Source organism: Physeter macrocephalus, chromosome 8 (genome assembly GCF_002837175.3).
Source record: "Physeter macrocephalus isolate SW-GA chromosome 8, ASM283717v5, whole genome shotgun sequence".
Taxonomy (NCBI): Eukaryota; Metazoa; Chordata; class Mammalia; order Artiodactyla; family Physeteridae; genus Physeter; species Physeter macrocephalus.
The window spans coordinates 12009952-12035599 of NC_041221.1; the positions used below are offsets into that span (position 1 = coordinate 12009952).

Genomic DNA, 25648 nt, shown 5'->3' on the forward strand with positions numbered 1-25648 from the left:
ACAAACAAAAAAAAACCTTACAAAGAAATAAAAACTCTGGTGTTGGGAGCTTCTTCCCTAACGGTTCACACATGCAGGAGGAAGGTCCCGGGCTAAGGAGGCAGGAAGCCCGGGTCCCCCCTTCCACCTCCTCCATCCCGCCCCCCCCCACCCAGATCATGGGGAAATTCAGGGCACACAGACTGGCCTTCCAAAGGGCATCTCCACACCACACGTGACTGCCTCACCATCTGGTTCTCAGCAATCGGATTACTCGAGCTCATGTATATGAAAATGTAGTCTCACCGGCTTCAGAAAGGTCGGAAGAGAACTTAGCTTTATTGACATCAAACAGAAGTTCTTTCTTCCACATGTTCTACATACAACAGTAGCACAACACATTAAAAGCACAAGGCATATTAAAACATAGCCAGTTCTAAGCAGTCTGGATATTTCCTGTCACAGAAAAGAAGTATCCTGCCCACAGATTCACATTAACATACATGGTACGTTAACGTCAATCTCTGTTTCATACACCAGTCCAAAGGGCATGTTTGCATACAGGGTCGGGTCCTGCAGCAAACTGACTCTAATAATAGTATTGGGGGGGCGGGTGCATGTGGGACACAGGTGACAACGGAAGAACGGGGTTTTTACATCCAAGCCCGTGAGGCTGTCTCCTGGAGCCGACTCAGGGGGGTCACACCCCAAAAGCTGAGGCCCCTGCACAGAGTAGCCGTTTGTAAAAGCAGGTCAGAAACCCCCTTGGAGACCCTAAAACAGCATCACTCGGCACAAACCGCCACCCTGCCGAGACAGACGGCTGAAAAGAAAACGGTGAGGAAGGTGGTTCATCTAACTAGGTAACACTGTTCCGAGTCCGAAACTGAGGCTGTCAGTTAATTTTTCTTGACTTTCAGACACCTGACTCTAAAGTTCAAACATTTTCTGCAACAAGAAATGAACGAGGGCAGGCAGCACGCCGCCCGCGAGGACTGAGTGATGGACACATCTGGGTATGAAAGGGCCGGTAAGACGACTGTTTCTGCTTTAAAAACCAACCTACCAGTTCACACTCGTTGCGCTGGAAGCAGACTGTCCAATGAGATGAAAGTTTCTAACAGATCGAAAGCGACAGCCGACGCTGTTCCTCTATTAAGGATATTCTTCTGTAGAACAAGAATTCCACGAAAGCCTCCTGGAACAGGCTTCTTTGCCTGCCGCTGCAAATGGAGAGAAAAGGCGCAGCTCCTCCTGCACACCCGCCTTCCCAGCCGCAGGTGGCTCCGCTCACGACGGTGGGGGGGTGGGGCTCACGGCCCTGTCACCGAGGGACCGACGGCAGGAGCGAGGGGTGCAACCAAACGCCTCCGACCCACTGTCCCTCCGACACCAGGCGCGCCCGTGGGCGGTGGCCGCGCACACTCTGATCAACCTCATCGGGAGGGTGGGCGGGCGACGCCCAAGCAGACGCCGGCGCGAATCCCGAGTCAGCGGCCACCCGCCTCTCGACGGCACCCCGCAGGCCGCAGACAGGGCGAGCGGAGCACGGCGCGGGGACAGGCACCCCGCGGGGGCCCCGTCTCCAGGGGCGGCAGGCTAGGTCTTGCTTCGCCGGAGGAGCGTGGCGGAGGGGCCGGGGCCGCCCTGGAACTTGAGGCTCTGCAGGCTGACGTGGGCCCCGTGTCTGAGCAGCGTCTCCACCGTCTTGGCGTGCCGGCCCCGGGCGGCCAGGTGCAGCGCGCTGAGCCCCCGCTCGTCAGGCAGGTCACGCACGTCGGCGCTGACCAGCTCCTCCACCACCTCCGAGTGCCCGCCGGCGGCGGCCAGGTGCAGCGCCGTCTGGTGGCGGGGCCCCCGGGCCAGCACGTCGGCCCGCTCCTCCACCAGCAGCCTGACGGTCGCCAGGTGCCCGCCGCGGGCGGCCAGGTGCAGCGCGGTGCAGCCCTCGGCCGTCACGGCCTCCCTGTGGGCGCCCCGGTGCAGAAGCAGCCTGGCGGTGCTCGTGTGGCCCGTCTCCGCGGCCACGTGCAGGGGCGTCTGCGCCAGCGGGCCGCAGACGTTGACGTCGGAGTGCAGGTCGAGGAGGACGCGGGCCACGCGGTAGTGCCCGCGCTGGGCGGCCAGGTGCAGGGGCGTCCTCCCGTCCAGCGTCTGGGCGTCCACGCTCACCCCCGGCTGCTTGGCCAGCAGCTTGACGACGGGCAGGTGGCCCTGCCAGGCGGCGTAGTGCAGCGGCGCCCAGGCGTCCTTCCCCGGCAGGCCCGCGTCCACGCCGCGGCGCAGCAGGACGCGCACGATGCTCTCCTGGCCGTGCTGGCAGGCCACGTGCATGGGCGTCCGGCCCTCACAGTCTGCCTCGCGCACGGAGGCGTTCTTCTCCAGCAGCAGCCGCGCGCTGCCCTCGTCCCCGTTCTGGGCCGCGAAGTGCAGGGCCGTCCACTGGTCCTCGTCCGCGGCATTGACGCTGATCCTCCGGGCCAGCAGGAGCTCCACGACGCCCCGCACCCTCTTCTCCACGGCCACGTGCAGGGGGGTGGAGCCCTTCCTGTTGGTGAGATTGGGGTTGGCGCTGTTAAGCAGCAGCCACTTGACGCAGTCCTCCTGCCCGGCCTGCACGGCCAGGTGCAGCAGGCTGGCGCCACCGTCCAGGACCAGGTCGACGTCCTGGGGCTGCAGGATCTTCATCAACCTGCTGGTGTCCCCGTTCACGATGGCATCCACGAGCTTCTTCTTCTGCACGTCGGTGGCGCCGAGATCTGCGGGGAGAGCAGGGGCGGGGGTCACCTGGGGCTGCCTCCCCAGGCCCGGCCAGGGTTTTCCACGCGGCCCCCAACCCCCCGTGGCCTCCACGACGCCTTTTATCTGAAATCGCTTAAGTGCTGTGCTGCCCACGCTGGTTTAACTTAAGATCGAGTGGGGAGACCTCGGGCAGGGCAACGAATGTCTCCGAAGCGCTCTTCCGTCCGTGTACAAAGTTAAAAGTCACTGTACCCACCTGGTGGGGTCGTGATTAGATAAGGGATGTAAAACTCAGGCCCCTGCTGGCGCTCGGAAAGGGCAGCACAGGCCAGGCGGCAGCCCCCAACCCACCGGAGAGCTGGCAGCTCCTACCCCAGGCCACCCCTCCAGGGCCCACCACCTGCTCCCAGCCCAACCTCCAAATGATGCCTCTGTCTCAGCAATATCACGAAGGACGCTTTCTAGAATAATCCTTAAAGGACTGAGTCTCCCATTTTAGAAGCACTGTTATTCATGATGCAAAGGTTAGATTTAACACAAAAATCCTATTACATCGTCGAGTTCCGATTTAAATGAAACAAGACGCCCTCACGTGAAACATTTTCAAGGGGCCCTGCGTAGGAGGAGGGGGCGTGGGGTGTATTAAGAAAACGGAATCAGCCCAATGGGGACTTAGTGTTTTAACGCTGGCTTCTGAGATGGGCCAGTGATTGGTCCTCTCTAAGCGTGAAGATGTCACTTGAGGGTATCAGGCCCCGAGAGAAAGTTCTACATCTTTCTCCGTGGGAGACGGGTGCTCCTTTCTTTTCAGCCTCATCGCTGGCTGCTAACCTCCAGTCCAGCCAGGCCTTCCCCACCTCGGCGCCTCTGTAAGGAGTTTCCTCAGCCCTAAGTGCCCCCTTTCATCCCAAATATTCCACTCTAAAAATTCCAGGAGGTCCACGGCATCCAGGAAAAGTCCCCATTCCAGGAGGAACTCCCCGATTCCCCAGGAAAAACAAGCTCCCCTTCCGCCTGGGGTCGGCACCCTTCCCACGCCCCTCTGGCCACCCCTGCACTGGAGCCCTAAGCATGAGCGAGCACATTTTCCTCACGGAGAGGAAACGTCACACGTCATCCTCACAGGCAGCAACGAGCGGGCTGTAGTGGGCACCAGCCCCCCACCCGAGGGCCAGCACCTGGGACAGGGCGGGGGCAGCACCTTCTAGCGCCTTCTAGACAGAAAACCCAAGGTGTATAAGCAGGACCAGGGAGTTACAACCCCCAGGGACAGCTCGCCCATCAACATGCACGGCTATGGTAAACGGGAGCCCACGAATAAGAAAGAATGGGGGTGTTCTCCCAGCACCGTCTGGGAAAGGGGGTACAGGGCTGACATTACGAGCGAGAGGTCTCCGGGGAGAGGGGTTCCATACATCCACTGGGCTCCCTGATGCCACTCGAGGTCTTCAACCTGCAAACCGGAGGTCAGCCCCTGCACCTCCCGCACAGCCAGGGGTGTGAACCACCCCTCTTACACCTAAGTGACACCCGCTCGGCCCACGTGCAGCTCTGCATTGGCACTGGCGCCCAAACCCAACCAGCGAAGGGCTGCAGAGAACACGGGAGAGCTACTGCGAGGTCAGGAAGCCGGACGCCTGATCCCTCCCAGTCGCTCACACTCTGCCCGCCCCCCGGGCCCCCAGCTAAGCTCATCATTTCCCAGGGACGGGTCCTCCACTCACCGCCCGCTGAAGGCTCCCGCTCGAAGGACCAGGACAGCGACCCTCTGGAGGAGAAGGCAGAATCCACCGAGGACACCCCTGAGAGCCTCTTGCCGCTGCTTGCCGACGGAAGTCTGGACGTGGAGGAGCTGCGGCTGAGCTCTTCGGGGCCCTCGAGGGTCTGGGAGATGCCCGAGTCTAGCTGGGACAGCAGCTCGGAGAGGCTGTAGTTGTTGTCAAAGGGCGGGGCAGAGGCTCGCTTGAGCGGGCTGGCCACAGGCGCCTGCAGAGACAGCAGACGGAGGGGATGAGGCTCCGTCCGTGACCTGACGGGGCGGCCGGAGGAGGTGGGGAACACGTGGGTCCCCCGTGAGCCACGCAGGGAATTTAACTCCCGTTACCATGGTTCTAGGGGGCCCAGACACCCTGCGCTGGGTCCACCGGCGGAAGGACGTGGTAAGAAAAGACGACGACGGGGACGGACCACCCGTCACCATGCTGGGCCCCATCTGCGCAGTGACGTGGCCCCGAGTTATCCAGACAAGATGTGAATAAGCTGCAGGAGGTGAAGCCTGTGTGCTGGCCGTGTCCACCCAGGACAGGTGAGCGCTGATACGAAACGGAGGAAGGAGATGGGCTGGGGTCCTAACAACCTGCCACCCTCCCCGGAGCTGTGCGAGTCTAGCTGGGGGGCCGCATGTGTACAAGGGTGGGGGGCAGGGGCCGAGCTACAGGGACAGCACGGCACTCCACCCCAACCCATCCTAACGGGCCCTTCCGAGGGCACTCTCCTGCCCGGCCGCGAGAAAGGCACACTGTGGTGAGAGGTGAGAATCTGCAGGCGACTCGCGATTCTTCCCGGCTCCTGCCCACTTGTCCCCAAACCCTCCCTCTCCTCGGGAACTGCTAAGCTCCTCCGACCCGGTGGCCTGGTGCACTGAGTCACACCCACGCGCTGGGCCTTTCTTCTCCTTATCCGGGGTGCTGGGGACCAGGTCACCTTCCCTGCCCCTTTGCCCTCTGACCTCATGCACACGCCCCTTCCTGCTCAGACAGCAGACACACCATAAATGCTTACTTATCTCCCGGCCTTACAGCACAGCCTGGGATGATAACACCAGATAACACCCAATAAAGTTAGTTTAGCAGGCTCCACTTTACAAGTCTTATTACCTGAAAGGTATTTATTTAGTTAGCACAGTTAGAATTTATCACATCTTACCTAACCTGTGTGGCACTCATAAAACGTTTACAGGCAGTTAGAAAGTGGACAGATCCCCAACCTCGAGGTGCAAAAAGACCCCCAGACCCCGAGAGCCCAGACCCCCTCCCCAGTCTGGCCGAGCAGGGGCCTTCAGCTCCCCAGGTTCAAAGAGCATCCAGCCGGCGGCTATTTAATGTCAAGCGTGGGCCCACTCCGCCCCTTCCTAACCACAGACAGGCGATCGGGACGGGGTCACCGTCAGGCAGGAAATCGACCTGAGGCCAGCGCGCCATGGACCTGCCTGCCCGCTGCAGGCTTCCGAGGCCAGCTCACCAAGGCAGCAAGCTCGAGGCTGACCAGCTAGGGACACGGGCAGGGGGACGGCCCAAGCCTCAGAACAGGGGGCGAGGGGTCCAGGCTGGCAGGGCATCGGCAGAAAAGAGAGACTCAACCCCCGAAGCCAAGGCAGGGGAGACCAGGCCCCCGGGAGGGTCCCCGTTACCTCGGCCTCGGCCTCAGGGCGGCTGCTCACATCTGGGTCTTGAGTCGTCCCTTTCACCTCATCATCAGGTTTTTCACACAGGTCCTCGGTTTCAGAAGTGATTTCTTTTGGGGAGAAAACACAAAAGGGTATATCGCCTCGACACCGACTTACACAAATGCCCTACTTAACTGTGTGACCTCGGGCTGGGACAGAAGAGGCAGCACCTGCAGCGTCCAGTCTCTTGACCGGTCGGCACTGCGGCCTCCCGGGCTGCTGGCCCCCGGCCAAGCTCACGGCAACCCCGCAGGGGCCCCCATCAGCAACCACACGCAGGGTCTGGCCAGACCCCAAGCAGGAGCCACCGAGGCCCCGTTTCCCCAAGAAGCCAGACCCGCCAGAGCGCACACCCCGACGGCCCGGCTGCCAGCTCCCGGCGAGAGGCTCCCGCCTCATTCACGCTGGTCTCCCCGTACGTTTTAAACGTCGTGCTCAATTTCAACCGCGTCAGGATCACTCTCCTAACCGAAGGACACAGCCGTTCCCCGGGGACAAGGCCCCATGAGAACCGCAAAGAAGGCCGCGGCCCAGCGGTCGCATCGTCCCTACAGGATGCTCTGCTGTACCTGAACCCGCAACACCAAGAGCAGGCTCCTGAGGGCGGCAGGCCGCAGCCGGCGGGGGGCAGCTGGAGCTGACCACGTGGTTCCAGCCTCCCCGCCCCAGCCACAGGCAGGGGCCGCACGAGGGCACGGCCTGCGGGCGCCGGGTTCGCCCTGGTGCTCCTGTCTCTGGCCAGCCTCCCCTGTCCCGGCCGTCGACTCTGCCACCCAGGACGGCGGCGCGACCCTCAAGCAGCGATACCCCGGGAACCCTCTGGGGGCACTCACCTTGGAAGCTGGGCCGCTCCCGGGGGTCCCCGTGCCAGCACCTCTGCATGAGGCGCAGGAGGCTCTCGCAGGCACGAGGCCTGGGTCTGCAGACAGGCGGCAGCTCGGGCCGGTGGCCCTTCACCACTTTCACCATGATGTGCAGGATGTTCTTCTCATCTGCAAAGGGAAGGTGCACAAGTCAGGGCGGCTCCGTGGGGCCGAGGCAGGGTTTCTTACCTTCGGGAGGAGTGACGACCGTGGGAGAGCTTGGGGCACGTCACCACCTCCCGCCCAGGAGACACTGTGTTTCCTTTTCAAAGCGCAGAGCATGCTTGAACCCTTAACCTTGCAGGGCACGTCTGTCCTCTGTTTTCCAGGTTTTAGAAACTATCTGTGATCTACCAAACGGAATCACTGCCTTGTATCACAGAGCAGATCTTCCTGGGCATCGAACTCAAAGGAAAACCAAGTTCAAAGGAGAAAACTAGCAAAACGAGATAGGTTCCAAAGGGGCCCACGCCCACCAAAGGGAAGAACGCTGATACTCATGGAGTCACGTGGCCCCAGCCCCAAGTGGCCCAAGTTGCCCTGCAGTGACGAAAAAGTCCTCCTGAATTTCTACCCCAAAGCGCAGGCCCCCCGGCGGGCCAGGCAATGAGCCGGCCCGAGCGACGGTGCCACCTGGCCACGCTGACACGAATCCGGACCACGGACCTCCACTGAGGAGGAGATGGCAGGGGGACAGGGTAGCGACGTACAGACAAAACCCTGCAAAAGACCTGGGGCAGCATGCTGACTCTGACCCGCGCTCTTAGGTCTTTTTGGTCTCAGACCAGAAAAGAGTGAGTGGCCCGGGTACTTGCCTTTTCCAATAAACCAAGTCAAGGTACTGAAACCTCGGGGCCGGAAATCAGCCGGTGGGTGCCTGGCAGGGGGAGGAAACCCGGAGCTCTCGGGCCGGGTGTGCTGACCCGGGGAGCATCCACCCAGTGATCCTGGAGGCTGGGTGCCCCACAATGGGGATACACTTCACAGGACCGAACTGTACACTTCAAAATGGTTCAGATGGTCATTTTTATGTGATGTGTGTTTTACGATCAAAAATTAGAAAATTAAAAAAATATGTATCTGGAAATCACTACAACGGACAAACCTAGAGAGACAGAAAGTAGATTAGTGGTCATCAGGGGCTGGGGTCGGGGGAAGGGAGTGACTGCCTAACCAGCCCAGGGTTTCCTTTTGGGGTGATGGAATGTTCTAGAACCAGACGGTGGTGACGATTGTACAGCACTGTGAATGCACTTAATGCCACAATGTACAGTTTAAATGGTTAAAATGATCAATTTTATGTTCCGTGTATTACATCACACACACAAAAGAACGAGCTAGTACCTAACAAGAGTCACTGAACAGACCCCATCAGATCTGTGCCTTTCCCTGTATGTGAGCTGCACGGCAGAGCGCCTTGTCGGCATATAAGAAAGGCTGCGATGAGGTGGGCCGTGGGTCTCTGGGCGGACCTGCTGGGCAGGACAAGGCAGCCCTGCTCCCCACCAGACGGCCCGCCAGCACCACAGCCCAGAGCGGCCCCGACTGTGATTCGGAGGCACTTCTGACACAGAAAAAGGACCACAGAGCACGCCCTCCACTGCTCGGGGAGAGGCAGCTGCATCACCCCTAGACATGTCCACTCACCTGCAAATGGTTTCTTCTGTGTGAGCACGCCCCAGATCACGATGGCAAAGCTGGAAGGGAACAGGCTCATCAGTGTCTGCGTGCCAGAGCCTCAAGTAAAGCCAGAGGCCCCGAACACAGCAACAAGCTTGAGGAAGACCACCCCAGAGTCTTCGAGAGACTCAGAGAGAGAGAGGGGAACACCAAGGTACCTTTCATGCATTTTTTTAAATGGGCAAATACTCTTATTGTGGAACAAGGCATGTGGAAAGCTCAAATGTCAGACAACAGACAAAACTCCATCAACTGAACTATCTATCAGTCCAAACAGCAGGAGGGGTTCCTGAAAGGAATGCTACCCTGTCCCTGGACCATCAGCTCGTGGGGAGAACGGCAGAGTCTGCTTCATTCACACCACCTTCCTGCAAACACTGGGCCTCAAGATACCGACTACAGCTCTGGGCATCTCGAGCCCACTGCTGTCATCTGAGTGCATGGAAAAGACGAGGGGGCACCGGCTGAACCTCCCAGAGCCCTTTTTGGTTGTTAGAAATTATATATACTTGTGTGTAATAAATATATATGTGTGTGTGTGTGTTACCTTTATATAATTTATATATTAATTATATATATACGATTACTCTGGATATACCCCGAAAGAGCTCAATCTGGTAAAATTAAAAAAAAAAAAAAAAACAGAACCAGAAGTCCAAGCACTGAGCTACCAGCGTGCACTGGGTTAAGAGCAGCTGTTTACTGAAACGCAAGAAGGCCCCGTTGAAAATTAACTGAAACCTACAAGTTCAAAAGTTGAACCGCTCAACTCCGAAATAAACAGAGAATCTTATTCTCCCCAAACCCTACAGGCGGGTGCCCAGCGCCCTGTGCACCACTCCCTGACAGCCGTCCAGCTCCAAGCCCAGCAAAGCACACGCACGGGCGGCTACGGTCAAACCAGTCGGCCAGGACTCCAGGTGGTGGCCGTGACCCAAAGGCGGGGCTCAGGGGGACAGTCACCCCGTGGGAGACAAGAACCACAACGAGCGACGTCAGTGCCTGCTGGCACCCGCCCTCCTGCTATCCTTCTCCGAGAAGTCTGGGTGATTAAGACCTTTACCATATGGAAAAGGAAGCCTCCAAATGATTCACGATTGTTCTCCAGCGCAGAAGGCCCCGGTGCCAGTTTGTGAAGAGCCTCTAGGGTGTCTGTGCTCCTGTCACGCGTGAGTGGCGTTAGGGCCACAGGGGACTGGATCCTGGAGCCTGAATCCACACGCAGACAGACACGCAGACCGCTTGAAGCAGCAGGTTCTCTCGGCAGACAGGCTACAGAGCCCGTGATTCCTACATCCTACAAACACCACAGCTTTCATCGTGTGGGAGCTGCCCATCAGGCTGCAAAACAGGCTCTAACTGACACCAACCACTGACGTTCTCCATCCTGGGCCAGCAGCGCTCACAGCAGAGAACTCCCTCTTGTAAGCAAGTCCTGGGGGAGCCCGTACCCTCCGCCTAAAAGCCCTTTCCTTTGGACTGAACCTCTTATCTGCCGGTGCTGAGGAGCCCCTGGCAAAGCCCCCTTCAGAGCAAGAGGAATCCAGGTGCAGAGGCCCTGGCGGCCTGGGGCTGCACGCCTGACACACACCTGTACACGTCGTGCTTGGTGTCGAAGAGCCGGCTCTTCTCCCGGATGCGCTCAGGAGGAAGGTAGGCGATGGTGCCGAAAAGGCCGTCCATGCTGAGGTCATGCGAGTGGGACAGCCCGTTGCACTTGGCCAGCCCGAAGTCGGAGATCTGCAACGCAGCGGCGGGAGGGAGCTCGTCAAGCTTGGCTGGCGGCTCGCGGAGTGAGGCAGCCGGCGTTGCTGCTTTGGGACGTTTTGTCAGCATGCCCTCCCCAGGACCCGGGCGACGTCGGCGGCAGAGGCGGTGCCCCGCCCTGGCTGAGCAGCCAGGTTCAGGAATCAGCACCAGGGCTCTCACATCGCCTGCGCTTCCCGGCGCAGGCGGGAAGGCCCAGCCGGCCTGGGAAGAACCGAGCCTGAAACCATTAGGAGCTTGATGGACAGGGGAAAAGATTACACTTGAAGGAAGGAATTCTCTGGGAGAAGGAAGGCAAGGGAGGGGGCACCCTCACAGGCAAAGCAGTTATGCAATCACACAGCTGGGCCGGCAGGCAAGCGGCAGCTGGTTCTTCAAAGGGAAATGCGCCTTCAGAAGCCCTTTAAAGCGAGTAAAACGCACCCTGCCAACCTCCGCGCGGCCTTGTGTCCTCCACCTGGAACGTTCTAGGAACAGACACTTGCTGGCTCCAAACACAGCACCCAAACGACAGGTGTGACACACATCCCCTCCGCCGCAGGGCCCACCGGCCCAAGGGGCACCTGGACCCGGCAGCTCGGGCCCCATACACCTCTACCTCCGCGTCTCCTTAGGCCAAGGCGTCCTGAAGGCTCAGGGGAACCCACAAGGCGGAAGTCACTGCGGGCGCCCGCCCTCCCCCCAGCAACCCGGGGTGTGAATCAGAGCCCTCAGAGGCGGTGAAACGCTGTGTGGGATTAGGCCACACTCTCTGGCATTAAGGGACTCAGGATCCACGTGGAAAACGGCCCCTTCATAAGTTCTCCTCCGAGGCGCGTGGGTTTTTCTAAGCCTTCTAATTAACTGCGGGCTCCCCTCAAACACACCTCTGGAGTGATGGGAAATGCGGCTGGGTCAGGCCTTTAGTTCTGGGCTCACCTGCCCACAAGGTGAGCCAGGGGCCTGGCGCCATCACCGCTGAGCAGGGCAAGTTTGGGACCGGGGGCTCGCTCCTTCAAGGGGTCTCTGACCACACCTGCGGGGGGGTGGGGGGGATGGGAAGAAAGCCTGCGACACTGGACCCGGCCCCCCGACTTCTGCAGTCAGGCTCTGCCCGAGGGGGGCGTGGGTCCACGCGAGTGAGGCCGGCCTGGCCGTTTCGGGGTCCCCAGCAGCGGTCCGTTCTCTGACCTCCAAGAAACTTTCCACTCGGGAAAGGGAAGTGCCAGTTCCCCAGAACGAACCCATCACCCCGACCCTGCAGCTCGGGACCGGGCACAGAGCAACGCAAGGTAACAGGTGGACAAGCGGGAAAGTTTCAGTACCAAACTCCCAGCAGCGTGGACGTGTCAGATTCAGGACCGAGGACGGACGGGGATGCAGGGATCCTGGCACCCGGTGCCCCACCCCCATGCTGGCAGCCTATTCTTCTTATTTCTGCTCTTTTCAGGTACAGCCAGCTGCTTCAAGATACACACCTGACGAAAAGAAAATAAGCCTAAATTCTACGTAAAAGCTCCGGCATCGAAAGGCAACCTCAGAAGTGAGAATTCTCTGATGGCCACCGACCCTCCGGCCCGCAGGATTTCTCCACCTGCCCTGTCTCACCTGTCCTGCCCAGGGAGGGCCTGCCTCGTCTGCCCCCGGCTTCCCAGACAGTGGGACAGTGTGGCAACCCCTGAGAACAGCAAGCGCCCTATAATTTACAAACAAACCCGCACTTAGCGTCCGCCTCGGTACTGCCCAGAGCCGGTGCTCACAGGGGACCCCAAGACATGGCCCTTCCCCTGCCGGGCCCAGCTGGATGACACTAACAGAGACCAACAAAGGGCCGGGTCAGGGCTGTGCCGCACACCTTGGAGTGAAAGGCCGTTCTGGGCCACAGAGAACAGGACCCTGGGTATCCCTCTGAATACAGCCTGGTCTGGGCAAAGTGGGCCCCAAGTATAGCTTGAGATTTTAAATCGAGTTATTCCATTATCAACTTGAAATGGGTTCACTACTGACACTAAAATTAATATTTTAGTAGTGATACTTAGCATACTTAATATTAACCTCACGTATTAATTTAATATTAAAGCGTCTTGAATACACTTTCCAAAAACAGGTGGTTGCTGTGAAATTTTCAGTTCCAATCATCCTACGTAAGGACAAAAAATGTAGCCTCCGGGGACCAAGGGAAGGGGGTGGAGCGACACCTTAGGGTCTTATTTCAAGATTCCGGATTCAAGTTGTAGTACTAAAACGAACCATCAACTAAAAGCTGCCCAGAAACCCAGCGGCCGACTTAGAACCTCAGATGGGGCTCCCGCTGAGCTGTCCCTGAGGATGAAAGAAACGCATCCTGTGAATGTATTTTCTGCTCGTCTGGGGCTGTGCAGGGTGACTGCCCTCCTGGTTAAGGAGTCACAGGGCGTCCCCGGGGGCGCAGCGGTTAGGAATCTGCCTGGCAACGCAGGGGACACGGGTTCGAGCCCTGGGCCGGGACGATCCCACGTGCCGCGGAGCAGCTAAGCCCGTGCGCCGCAACCACTGAGCCTGCGCTCTAGAGCCCGCGAGCCACAACTACTGAGCCCGCGCGCCTAGAGCCCGTGCCCTGCATCAAGAGAAGCCACCGCAGTGAGAAGCCCGCGCACCGCAACGAAGAGTAGCCCCCGCTCGCAGCAACTAGAGAGAGCCCGCGCGCAGCAACCAAGACCCAAGGCAGCCATCAGTCGATCAATCAATTTATTTATTTATTTAAAAAAAAAAAAAAAAAAGGAGTCACAGACGTGCATTCCCGACCTTTGGGAGAGAGGGGCCGGTGGCCTGGCCACCTCCTCGGAGCTGCAGCGTCCCCTCCCTTCCTGTCAGTGGAGAATGCTCCCAGCCACCCCAGGTCCTTATTAACAAGCCACCTGGTCCTTTAAGGAATGTTCACCCACTTCCCAAAACTGCCACGAAGTGCCAGGCCTGCCAAGCCAGGGGTTGACAAGCGGAGGAGGAAGAAAGCGCTCAAAGCGAGGAGCCCCGGGAGCCAACGCAGAAGCGACCACGAGGACATCAGCCCCGGGTGCCAGCGCGCGGCACTCAGCGCCCTACTGGGCGAGCGTTAGGTCCTACTGTGCACCCAGCACCGGGGACCACCCCTGGATGAAGGCCAACATCCCGGCGTGGACAGGACAGGAGGAGACTTTGTACTGGCCACTCCCAGCACCCGGAGCACCAGCCCTCGCCGAGCACGCCCGCAGGCCAGGCGAGGAGCCCCCCAGCGACAGGGCCACCGCCCCACCGGCCCGGGACAGAGCGCACGAGGGCTGTGCCGCCGAGGAGGACGTCAGCGGGGTCCTCAAAGGGCGGCCTCCGCCCCAAACATCCCACATGGCTGTCAGGAGGGCGGCCGGACGGTGGGAAGGGAGCGAGCTGAGATATAGGCCCAGCTGGGCCAACTGCACTCCGTGACCCTGAAAAGACCGCTCGAAGGGATGGGGTGCAACCAGCGGGGTCTCCCTAAGAAAGGCACGTTCTATTACAATAGCATCTCAGCATCCTTAAAGACGAGTGGAAGGCCTTCCCACGCCCTGTACTCTAGTCCAACTATGCCTCCTGCTTCCCCTGCCCCTAAAAACCCAGAACTTGCCGTGACTGTTCTTGGGTTGCTTCCTCCTCCTAAAGGCCCTCCTGCAGGTGCCCCCAGTCCCATCCAGTGACACCCTCCCCCGAGCTGGAGTTCCAGTGACTCCTCTCCCACTGCACCCCAGGGGCTGTCCGGACGCCTGCCGCCCGCGAGCCCCTCTGCCCTCGTGCGCCACCGCGCGCCACCCGTGACGTCTGAGAGCATTGCATGCGCGGCAGTGGGTCGGGTGGGAGACCAAGGGCTCCCGGGCCGCAGAACCTGGTTCTCAGCTCTGCTCAACCACGTAGAGCTGGACAGCGCTGGCCCTCGACTTAACGCCCCCGAGCCTCGGCTTAGCAGGAGCCACCGTCCACTGGGAACCTCCCCTGGCAGACGGGGCAGCTCCCGGAGACAGGGCCTTTGCACACAGTGGGGATCCGCCCTCACCTCCCCTGGCTTGTGCTCATTCAACTTTGAGATCAAGGGTTCACTCTGACTTGGTGCCCACGGACCCCACGCTCCTGGTCACGACTCTGCGATGTTCGTCGGGGGCCGAGTCCACACGCGAAGCCAGCGCCCCAACCAGAAGGAAACAGGACTGCAGGGGCGCTAGAACTCAGGAAGACTGGGAACCACCCACTTGCTGTCTGCTTCCTCAATTCCCCGCTTCACTTTAGCGGGAGGGTACTTCCAGCTTCTGATAAAACCTTATTCTCGAAGGACACCGCCTTAAGGACACCTTGTCGTTAAGTGTCCGACGTGGAAACTGATTCCCCCACCGGTCACAGGCTGGCTCAGCCGGGGTGCTGTGCCTGCCGCAGAGTCGGGGTGCAGGGCGGTGGCTGTGTGCGTACCCCCGGGCCCAGCCCTCCTTCCGCGGGTAAGAACGCTGAGGAGTTGGAGGGGACACCGGCCACGGCGTGTGGCCCTTCCTGACCCGCCCTCCTGAGGGACAGGGTGACCTCGGCAGGTGGGCGAGCCTAGAACCCATGTCACTGAGTGGGAAAGCCACGCTAGCGCTCCCCACGGTGCGACACGATGGCCCTCCAAAGGAGAGACATCTTCAAAGAAACACAAACCTACCACACCAACAAGGGCCAATTCCAAGGGGACGGCACCTGATTTTAGTTATATTATCCCTCGTGCTTTTCTACTTCATAAACTTATCATTAAAAAAAGATCAGAACTCACAGGCCTTGAAGGAAGAGAAGAGAATGGGCCCCTCCAGGGCCTCTCTCCACAACACGCCGCAGCCCCCATTTCCGAGCACCCCAAGACTCCCATCACCCTGAGCCCGGGAACCACCAAGGGGAAACGGGCTGACCCAGCCCCACACGGAGACGGCCGAGCCGAGGTCCGTTTTCCCATCTGATTTTGTAAGATGGCCAATAAGACCGCGATCCACACATCCACAGTCTCTTTTTCCAGGGTGCCCAGAACCTAGAGTCCTGATCCAGGACTTGGGGGAGTGACCCTTGTTCCTAAGAGTCCATTTTCCAGTGACACATCTGTGGCGTTTATACCAGCCACACACGGCAAGACCGGGGATCCTGATGCTGAGAGAGGCCTCTGCTTTTGAGTTCTTTCCCGCAAGGGAACCACCTCCTCTTCGGCCCCCCCGCTGGCCCTGAGGTCCCAGCCCCGCGGCCCCCCACCCAGCGCATCCGTCACTCCGGCCACCTGGTCCCCTCAAGTGCCTACCTTGACGTGGTAGTGGGCATCCAGCAGGATGTTGGCGGGCTTGAGGTCCAGGTGGAGGAGAGGCGGGGACATGCAGTGCAGGAAGTTCATGCCCACGGCCGTCTCGTGGATGATGCGGAAGCGCAGGTCCCAGGGCAGCGGCTCGGAGGCCAGCAGCTTCTCCAGGGAGCCTGTCTCCATGTACTCCATGACCAGGCCCACGGGCTCCTGGCAGATGCCGTACACGGGCAGGATGTAACGGAACTTGGCCATCTCCATCTTCTTGGCTTCCTCCAAAAGTTCCATGCGCTCCCTGGAAAAGTTCAAAGACGTGAGGAATGTGTGTGCCGCACTCACCTGGCCACAGGCACAGGCACCGTGGCCAGGAGATAAGCAGCTCCACACGGCTGAGAAAATTACTAAAATGCACGTACACATATGTACAAGTGCACGTATGTGCACGCGCGCGCACACACACACACACACGGAGCTCACTTTAATGTCACATAATTAAATTCTAGGCCTTCCCATGTCTTCAGTCCACGGTTATTCAAACACATCTACGCGTCGTGGGGTTGTCATAAGCGGGGAGGAGAGAGGCTGCAACCATTATCTGAAAACCCTCAGGTAGCACTGAGCCAATGCAGGCTCTGAGCTTCAGATGAGGAGGCCGACACTGACTCTCCCTTCTCTTGGGATGACGGAAGGACGTTCAGTTTTGACCAAAAGCTTTAACGAGTTATCCATCCAAAGAGCCCAGCCCCCTTCTTTGTGAAGCCCATCACTCTAGCTGGCCCCATCGTTCCCCAACCCTAACCCCACACTGAAATTAACGGAGCACTGGTCTAAAGCAGGGTCTGCAGACCGCTGCCCAAGAGCCACCTTCTTTTTAAAACCATTATTTAAACTGCAGTAAAATGTACGTAACATACTATGTCGCCGTAACCATTCACAAGTGTGCGATTCACGGGCATCACATCCGTTCACGACGTTGTGCAACCAACACGACGCACTCCACCCAAAACTTTGTCATCATCCCGACAAAAACTCTGTACCCACTCAGCAGGAACCCCTCCTTCCAGCCTCCGCTCCCAACCTCTCTCCCACTTTCCGTCTATGAATTTGCCTGCTCTAGGGATCTCACGTAAGTGGAATCATGTAACATCCGTCCTTTAGTAACTGGCTTATTTCACTCATCATATGTTGTCCAGGTCCATCCGCGCTGTAGCACAAACCAAAACATCACTCCTCTTACGGCTGAACATTATTCCATTGTATGAACATATCGCATTGTGTTTATCCGCTCCTCTGTTGGCGGACAAGACACTTGGGTCGTTTTCACCTTCCGGTTACCGTGACTAATGTTGTACATTTATACACACAGGTGTTCAAGTCCCTGCTTTCAACTCTTTTGGATACGCACCGAGGCGGAGAGTTGCCTGGTCACATGGTACTTCGGTGTTTAACCTTTTGAGCAACTGCCAAACTGCTGCCCACAGCCAGCCCGTTTTGTAAAACAACGGACTGGATGGCAGTCTCACCCATCCACATCCAGCGGGGCGGAGGCTGTCTCCGCACTCGCGGCAGAGATGCGTAGCTGCGACGCAGACCCCGTGGCCTGCAGAGCCTGAAAGGTCTACTCTCTGCCCTTCACAGAAAGTTTGCCAACCCCTGGTCTGAGGTCACTTCCTGGTGCAGCCTTTACAGACTAGCATCCAGGGCCTTGGTCGGTGTCAGCGTGATGGGTCAGAGTCTCCGACTGCATTCGGGAGAAGGGGCCAAATCCCACCAGGACAGGGTCTGGCCTGTTCTCAAACACGGCCACTGTAGAAAGCACCCGGGGAGCTGGCTGAAACGCAGACTCCCGGGCTCCGCTCCTGGAGAACGGGCTCTGGGTGGGTGCCAGGAACCTGCTTTCTAGGAAGCTCCTAAAGGAAGAGGCTAGAACCACACAGCCTATGGGAGCTGGGAACTGAGGCAGGAAGCAGCCGGGGCGGCCTCAGGGACCCCACCACCTCCGCCCGAGAACGCAGCTTCCCACACAAGCCCCCCGGCCCATGACCCAAGACGGCTCCGTTCCCACCAGAGGGGCTCTTCCAGAGCTTCGGTGCACCTGCCCGCCCCGCCCCCTCTCCTGCTGCCCAGCCTGCTGGAGAGTCAGAAACTACCACGGGGCTTCCCTGGTGGCACATTGGTTGAGAGTCCGCCTGCCGATGCAGGGGACGCGGGTTCGTGCCCCGGTCCGGGAAGATCCCACGTGCCGCGGAGCGGCTGGGCCCGTGAGCCGTGGCCGCTGAGCCTGCGCGTCCGGAGACTGTGCTCCGCAACGGGAGAGGCCACAACAGTGAGAGGCCCGCGTACCGCAAAAAAAAAAGGAAATACCACGGAAATGAGTCTGTTTCTTACTGATCTGACCTCCTCTCTGAGACCACAGCTCACTCACAGTCTTCCTTTACAGGTACGAAAACACTTCCCAGGGAGGAGGCCACCTGCAAATGCCATGGAGCGGCTGCGCCCATCAGCCATGGCCGCCGAGCCTGCGCGTCCGGAGCCTGTGCTCCGCGACGGGAGAGGCCACAACAGCGAGAGGCCCGCGTACCGCAAAAAAAAAAAAAAAAAAAAGAAACTACCACGGAAATGAGTCTGTTTCTTACTGATCTGACCTCCTCTCTGAGACCACAGCTCACTCGCAGTCTTCCTTTACAGGTACGAAAACACTTCCCAGGGAGGAGGCCACCTGCAAGGAGGAACCATGCCGCACTGTTCAGCAAGTTCTGCGGCACCCAGCTCTGCCTGCGGTGGGCTCAGCTGGACAGGACCACAGCGGCCCTGCCCGCCCATCCAGCCCCTGCATATGGGAGGGGGAGTTCCCCCCCTGCCCTCCCCCAGGTGAGCACTGGCCAAGGCGGATGTCTCAGGGAGAGGATCCCTGGGTGCAGACCAGTGGTTCTCCCCTGGTGGCGACTTTGCCTCCGGGGGACATCGGGCACCGCTGCTGACATCCAGCGGGTAGAGGCCAGGAGCGCTCCCCCTACACCTTGCAGTGCACAGGACGCCCCCCCCACCCCGGGCAAAGACTTACCCAGCCCCAAATGCCAACAGTTAAGCCTGACAACCACTGGAACAGAGCTCACGCATTTTCAGCCAAATTTAAAATAAACCACTAAAGGGACTTCCCTGGCGGTCCAGTGGTTAAGACTCCGCACTTCCACTGCAGGGGGTGCCGGTTCGATTCCTGCTTGAGGAGCTAGGATCCCTCATGCCCATGCCGTGCGGCCAAAAAAATTTTTTTTAAATAAACCACTACAGTCTGGAATCACCCACCTAAGTACTCCCAGCAATTACTTTAATTTTAATCTGCATCTAATTAAAATTCATTTATTAACAAGTATTTCCTCTACATGTTAGAACTGAGGACAAAAGAGACCCCTTCCCTGCGCCTTCAGGATATTTACCTTCTAGGGGAGAAGGTGGAAAATCACCCCTAAAAAAAGAAGTGCAGTTGAAAATCCAAGCTCTTTGAAGGGGAAGTACAGGGCCCCGGGGATGTTAAATAAAGGGGGTCCCTAACCCAGATGGGCAGGGAGGGCAGCAGCGAGGGCTGCTGTCACAGTCCCACTCCTGCACCGGAGCCCCGGGCTGGGCACAGCAGGGGCAGGGCGGCCACGAGGCACTCAGGGGGGGTCACGGGGCCCTGGCTGCCAGCAGTGCAGAGAGAGGAAGCTGGTGCACGCAGGGCCCATTTTCGAGGGAGAATCATTAAGGCCTGGTGACTGACCGGATGTGGAGAAGAGGGAGGTAGCAGGAAGACCCTAGATGCCTACTGGGAGTCACCGGGCGGCTCCCCACGTACGGAATCAACAGGAGCGGGGCAGGCAGGGGGCGAGGGGGCCAAGACTTTGGTTCCGAACCGGCTCAGGAGCAAAAGAATCCCCCGGGCCTCAGGAAAGTGCGACAGGTATCAGGATTGAATCTTGACATGACTCTAGAACAAAACTGAGCTTAGCATGACGTGCTCTCTTAGCGCTCTGGTCAAAGAGCCAATTAATGGAAAACACGAGGTCCACGAGAGGCCCCGTGGGGGTCCCCGGACCGGGCTGAAGAGTGGGTTCAGGTGCCTGGCCCGGGCCGGCCAGCGCCGGCTGCAGCCACAGTGCTTGCTGGGTTCCAGGTGACACGCAGGCAGACCCCAGCGCTGTGCCCCGTCCCGAGGGACACGTGAGAGAGGAAAGGGCTGCATCAAGCAACATTTCAAACAAGGGTAGTCATTTAAGGAGAGAAACCGGCCCCGCTAGGCCCATCTCCTTTCTCCTCCCCGGAAGGCCTCACGTCACCTACACTAACCAGTTCAACTACAGTCCTAAGGCTCCCTCCAGAGCTGGCGCGCTGTTTCCTATTTTAAAAATCAGTTTTGCGACCTGTCTGGCCTTTATTCTCTTTTAAAGTGGCCGCTGTGCCACCGCTCCCCACCAGCGTGAGCCCAGCACACTGCGCCCACGTGGCCCTGGCACGGGTCCGGCCGCAGGATGGACAGAGACCCGCTCCCGCCGGGAGACCACGGGAGGATCCGTCCAGGCCCGCAGGCTTCCAGGTGCTACGGGTTCCGGAGTTACAGGCCGGCCACCCCCAAGGCTGGCTTTTTTCCGCTTCCAGCAGACATTCCGAGAGGCAGCCGGACAGACAGCTGAGGAGGATGTCAATTACACCGAAGCTGAAGGTCTCGTTAAGTGAGGCTCCATTGGCCCAAAGGGCTACATACGCCAGAGCCAGGTGACTTCTGACGGCTGAGCTCACCAGACTCAAGAGCGGCTGGCGGGAGAGCCCCGCCCCAGTGCACCCAGGTCAGCAGGTCCGCGGCTCTCTCCCCTGCCCCGGGCCCTCCCCACCGCACTGAGAGCCCATTTACCTTAGTTTAAAAAAAGGGGGGCGAGCCACTGCAGCTGTCTGCTCCAGAAAGCTGGCCACAGCCGGAATGTTCTCAGACAGCCCGCACCCTTTCCGGAAGCAACACCAGGCAGCTCAGGCCCGCGGACCACACATCCCAGGACCGCTCGTGGAGGAAGGCCAGCTATCCTGGAAGATAAGGCCTCGTTTCCAGGACAAATCACCTTCTCCGTGACAGCTCAATCAGAAATGCCTAAGAGCCGAGGACCCCGCCGTGGCTGCACGCCTGGGGCGAGGAAGGAGGTCCCGGGATCACCCAGAAGGGGGTTCCAGGGGACCCCCCAGGGAGCCCCTCACTCAGGCCTGGGGAGTGGGTTGGCCGGGCCCCCTAACCGCCCTCTTTGGTCGCGTTCAGAAGGGTCGGCACAAAACATGTTCATCCCGTTTACATTCTAGTAACCACTGAGCCGAAATCCAGGCCACCCCATCCTCTAGGCCTTCCTTCAGCTGCCCCCAGGATACCCCCCAGTACCCACTCCCCCGCCAACTCCGCAGCCGGCATTATCAGCAATTCCATAAGCCTGGGCTGGGCCCTCTCCCGGCGCTGCTGGAGGAGACGGGAAAGCGCTTCTCACCCAGAATGAAACCACCACTGTGTCAATTATTTTTTTACATATATTTTCCTCGAAGCGCTGTTTCCGGTTTATGCCAACGACAGCACAAAGGAACTGGAGACGGATTACTGTGATGACTATTATCACTTTAGCACCCGAGAGATTTTCAAAGCAGTCCCAGAGCCCAGGTGCGGGAGGGGGGCCGGGGGGCTGCAGGAGCCCAGCCTCCTCACAGCCGCACCATCAGCATCAAATCCCACCCCACCCGGTGACGAGTGACGTTCCAGGCCACCCGAGCCCACGGACATCAGTCTGCATTAACACAACCTAAGAATGGTGACGTGTGCTAAAAGCGTGTCCACAATTAGGCGCAATTCAGTAGGGCTGGCGTCATATTTCTCCTCTGTAATCATTCCCATCACACCTCCCTTCTCCCATTTGGGGAAGGGCTGCTAATTCCGTTTCCCAGCAGGAATGGGGAGAGCCCCCCTGCCCCACCCCTCTTGGTCCGAGACGGAAAATCTAGGCATTAACAGGACCAAGTCGGGTTCAATTTGTTCAAGATACTTTCTCAACAGCACTTACATCCATTCAATTTTTCTTCCCAATGGAGGCTGGCCAAAGCATACCTCCCCCACCCCAGGGAGGGCCTCGGGGTAGGGAGATATGAGAAATCTCACCAGACTGATTATTTCTAAAGGACACTTTCTGGAGAAGCGGTGGGGTTCTCCTCCAGGCTCAGTCACAAATTCCAAAGACATCCAGCGGGCGAGGGAAGCTCTCCGGAGGCATGTACCTCGGAAGGGGGAGAAAAGGGGCCCTGGGACAGGCCTGCTGAAAGAGGAGAGGCAGGAAACGACGGGAGAGGGAAAAGGGTCGGGCTATATAGGGAAGGGTGCCCGGTAACACAGTGCTCTGCAGAGGGAGGCACCGGGGAACCACCTGTGGGAAAAGGCAGCAGGAAAAACGGTTCAATCATTTGTTTCTGATGCCTCCAGCCAGGGCTTCCCACGCGCACCCATCCATTTACGCTCCCAGGGAGCATGCGAGGGGTTCCCACACCGCTCTTTCTAAAACTGACAAGAACCGGGCTTGCCCAATTGTCAGCTCTGGGCTTCCAAACCCGGGGTCTGCCCGGGCTCGCCCTGACTGGCCGCGGCCCATCACCAGCAGCTCAGTTACCCTGGGCCTCCTCTTAGCCAGGGGCTGCGGGCCGGACGATCGGGCCTCCAAGGCTTAGTTCTCACCTAAGTGGGAATGCCCCCCCGCAACTAGACTCCAGCCGAGCCCTCATGATCCCCTAATGAGGGTCAGCCAGGGTGGCTACACGTCTCCCCAAAGCTCCCAGATGTGCCCGTAAGGAGAGGGAGTGCAGCTCAATGGGGTGTCAGTTGGGAACTCGGCGGGGGTGCCCCTTGGAAGCCCCTTGGCAGGTGTCTCTCTGCTCTCTGGGAACTTCAAGGGGTATCTGGGACCGGGCAGCCCCTGACCTTCCCCACCCAGAGGTACCTGCTCACATGGCCTGGGGCAGCCTCTGCTGCTCCGAGGGCCCGGGGTGGGTACTGGGGATCAGGCCCTGCTGTGGTCCAGGGGTGGCAGGATGGCTGGGGCCAGGAGCCCCCAGCCTGCCCAGAGGGAGAAGCAGGCGATGAAAAGGAGCCTGACCCACACCCGTACCGGCGGTGGGTCCCTATGTAACCAGTGCAGGAGGCCCTGGAAAAGAAAAGGTCAGGCCCTCGTGGCAGGGGTGAGAGGCGCCACCCTTCCAACAGGTGAGACAAGGCTTAGCCGGGAGGGGTACCGGGCTGAGGGCTGCACCAGGGAACCCCAGTAAAATCTTATTCCCCACTCCAGGGAACATCTTGCAAATAGAAGGGTCAAGATGGGAGGCAGCTCATCAAAGGAGCACCGAGGCCAACCTGCCAAAATCTGGCAGGATGGGGAGCACAGCAGCCATTTCCAGGTCTAGAGGCCACCCTGCAACGCCAGCAGCTCCTCCTGCACCACAGCGGACATGACACAAGCGCCTAATGCAAATCTCAAACCAGAGCTCGATAATTAACCTAGGAGGCTCTTCTTTACAAGGAGCAGGGGTTTGACCACCGTCTCCATCAGAGAGCCCAGCTCCTGCTGCCAACGCTGAACGCCAGCCTGCTCCACCCAGCCTGGCAAAGCGCAAGAGGTGAACCTCTTCCTGTTGGGCAATGCTGACCTCTACCCAGCTGTCCAGTACATGCCACCACCTGCCTACTTTGGGCAGGGCAGGAAAGCCTTCCAGGTAAAGAACAAAAAACTTCGCAACCAGGCAATGCAAGATCCTAAGTGGCCCGCCTCACGTGGAGAAACCCCACCTCCAACTGGGCCACCCAAGAAACAAGGGCCTGGTCGCTGGAAATAACAGATCCTGAGGGTGCAGGATGCTGAGTCAGCCTGGGGACGTGCTTGTTTACTAGGCTCTTCCCACACAAGGCGCTGGTGCTAAAACCCGCGCTGATGAAGAAAACTCGGCCAGAAGACTCCAGCAGGCAAATAAATGTCCCCGAGAGCGTAAAAATACCCACACACCGGCAAGAGTCGTGCCTTTCAGGCTCTAACTAGTGACTGGCATTCAAAGAGGTTTGGATTTCATCGAAATAGCCACTGCGCCCCTCCCGGCCTGAGAAGTTCCTGGGATCCGAGGGAGGCACAGCTTCACAAGCAGCTCACCTTCGCGTTAGTGATATTTGCGTGACACCCGTCGTCACCACTCTACTGAAGTTTCCAAGAGACACTGTGCTTGAGGCTTAGAGCAAAAAGTCACCAATAGCTCTGCTGTAGGCCAGGATGAAAACACGAAGCCACTAAGTGCGCGGGGGCTCCCTCCTCTCCGGGACCTGAGAGGGCACACGCTGCAGTCCTCTGTGCACCTTAGTCCAGGGACACGCACACAGCCACCCCGGAGATGAGCACCCCCACCATTCTGGGGGTGAAAAGCTGGAGGCCGCAGGCCCCAGCACTCAAGAAGCCGAGGATTGGAAACCAGGTCTCTGAGACAGCACAGGAGCCGCTTTTCTGAGTCTGTGTCTGTTCGGGTCTTGACTGTACAGGGGGCTCTCCACACAGAACACAAACACCACACACCTTCCACGTAGAACGCAAACTTCATCAAAGGACAGGTAATTTAAATGCGCTCAACCGAAGCTGATAAATTATTAAAACGCAACCGTCAATAGTGACCACCCCTCACCCAAAAAGAGCTACTTCTCAAGACCCTCCTCCCACCCCAACCCTAAAATTATATACACAGACCACAATCCACCGACCGAATTTAACTGGGGAAGCTCTGGTCCTTTCCCACTGTCTTCTTTAACTTGAGCACCTCTGTTACCGAGGGACAGGCGGGTGGCCTCCCAGTTTGGGGATGGGGAAACTGGGGTCCAGGAGGGCACTCTGGGCCAGCCATACGTAAGTGCAAGGCCGCTCCGCAGAGGCTCGGCCTCGAAATTAAGTCAGCTAAAACGAGAGGGTAGGGCCAGAGATCGCTGAATGTTGGAACCTGGCCCCCCGGGCCGCCTGCCGGACCCCACGGCCAGGCCCAAGCCGGGTAACGCCGACGGTCAATTACTTGCCCGGGCGCCGAGGAAGCCTGGCCAAGCCAAGCCAAGCCAGGGCTTCCGACCGAAATAATTACCGTCTTACACCAATTTGTGCTCCAAAGTAAATTACTAAGTAAGTCGAACAGAGTCTAACTAACTCACAAAGCCCAGATCCCCACACGGCACTTTTTCTAAGCCGGGCGCAAACCGCAGCGCCCGGGTGGGTCCAGGGCGGCCCGGACGCGCCTCCGAGGGGCGCGGGTCCAAGGCGCAAGGTGAGCCCGCGACCCTGAAAATCCGGGGCTCACCGGAAACCAGGTAACAATGCCGGGCGCTAAACACCGTCTCAGGCAAACGCGGCTTCCCGAGGCTCCCCGTAGGAGCCGCAGCCCGGGGCACCGGCGTGAGCAGTTAGACCCGGAGCTCGCCAAACCAGCCCCAACGTCCCTCCGGCCGAGCAAAAGGCGCGGACCCCGCCGGGGGCTCACGGCCTCGCCCGGCGCTTGGTTCTCCTTCCGAGGCTGCCCCCGAGGCGACTCAGGTGGAGAGAACGAGAACGCCCGGAATCCAAGCACCCCGGCCCCGGCCCGCCGCCGCGCGCCGCTGTGAGGCCGGGCCCCGCCGCCCGCCCCAGCGCCGCCGCCCCCGCCCGGGCCGCTGACCTGTCGTCGACGTGCAGGCTCGGCGAGCACTTGATGGCGAGCCACGTCTTCCAGTGGACGTGGCGCACCTTATACACCTGCCCGAAGCCGCCCGAGCCGACCTTCTCCCAGCCCGCGAACTCGCCCGCGTCGAACGTGCGCAGGAGCCCCAGGGCCCACGGGCTCCGGCTCTCGCCCTCCATG

The 25648-nt window shown here is 59.2% G+C and overlaps 1 protein-coding gene across 2 annotated transcripts; it reads right to left on the bottom strand.

The window, feature by feature from the left end:
• Positions 1-229: 229 nt before the first annotated feature.
• RIPK4 (receptor interacting serine/threonine kinase 4) lies at positions 230-25648 on the bottom strand. 2 transcript variants are annotated; one of them, XM_024120297.2, is made up of 8 exons: positions 25466-25648; positions 15752-16043; positions 10301-10449; positions 8677-8726; positions 7000-7158; positions 6131-6234; positions 4446-4707; positions 231-2738 (listed from the first exon to the last, which is right to left on the bottom strand). In XM_024120297.2, exons 1-8 carry the CDS (start codon positions 25645-25647, stop codon positions 1579-1581), a joined length of 2358 nt encoding a protein of 785 aa, XP_023976065.1. In that variant the 5' UTR covers position 25648; the 3' UTR covers positions 231-1578. The 2 variants fall into 2 exon arrangements, with proteins under 2 accessions (XP_054942408.1, XP_023976065.1); XM_055086433.1 differs by lacking the exon at positions 25466-25648 and having other exon boundaries at positions 230-2738; positions 10301-10696; positions 15752-15896.

What these genes read in the sequence shown, in the direction of transcription:
- RIPK4 (XM_024120297.2), bottom strand. Translation starts at nt 25,647, where the DNA reads ATGGAGGGCGAGAGCCGGAGCCCGTGGGCCCTGGGGCTCCTGCGCACG. An exon ending in ACAGAAGAAACCATTTGCAG is followed by an intron (nt 7,159 to 8,676) that starts GTGAGTGGACAT and finishes TTCCCTTTGCAG; the next exon opens with ATGAGAAGAACATCCTGCAC. An exon ending in GGAGCGGCCCAGCTTCCAAG is followed by an intron (nt 6,235 to 6,999) that starts GTGAGTGCCCCC and finishes TCTCCCCAAAAG; the next exon opens with AAATCACTTCTGAAACCGAG.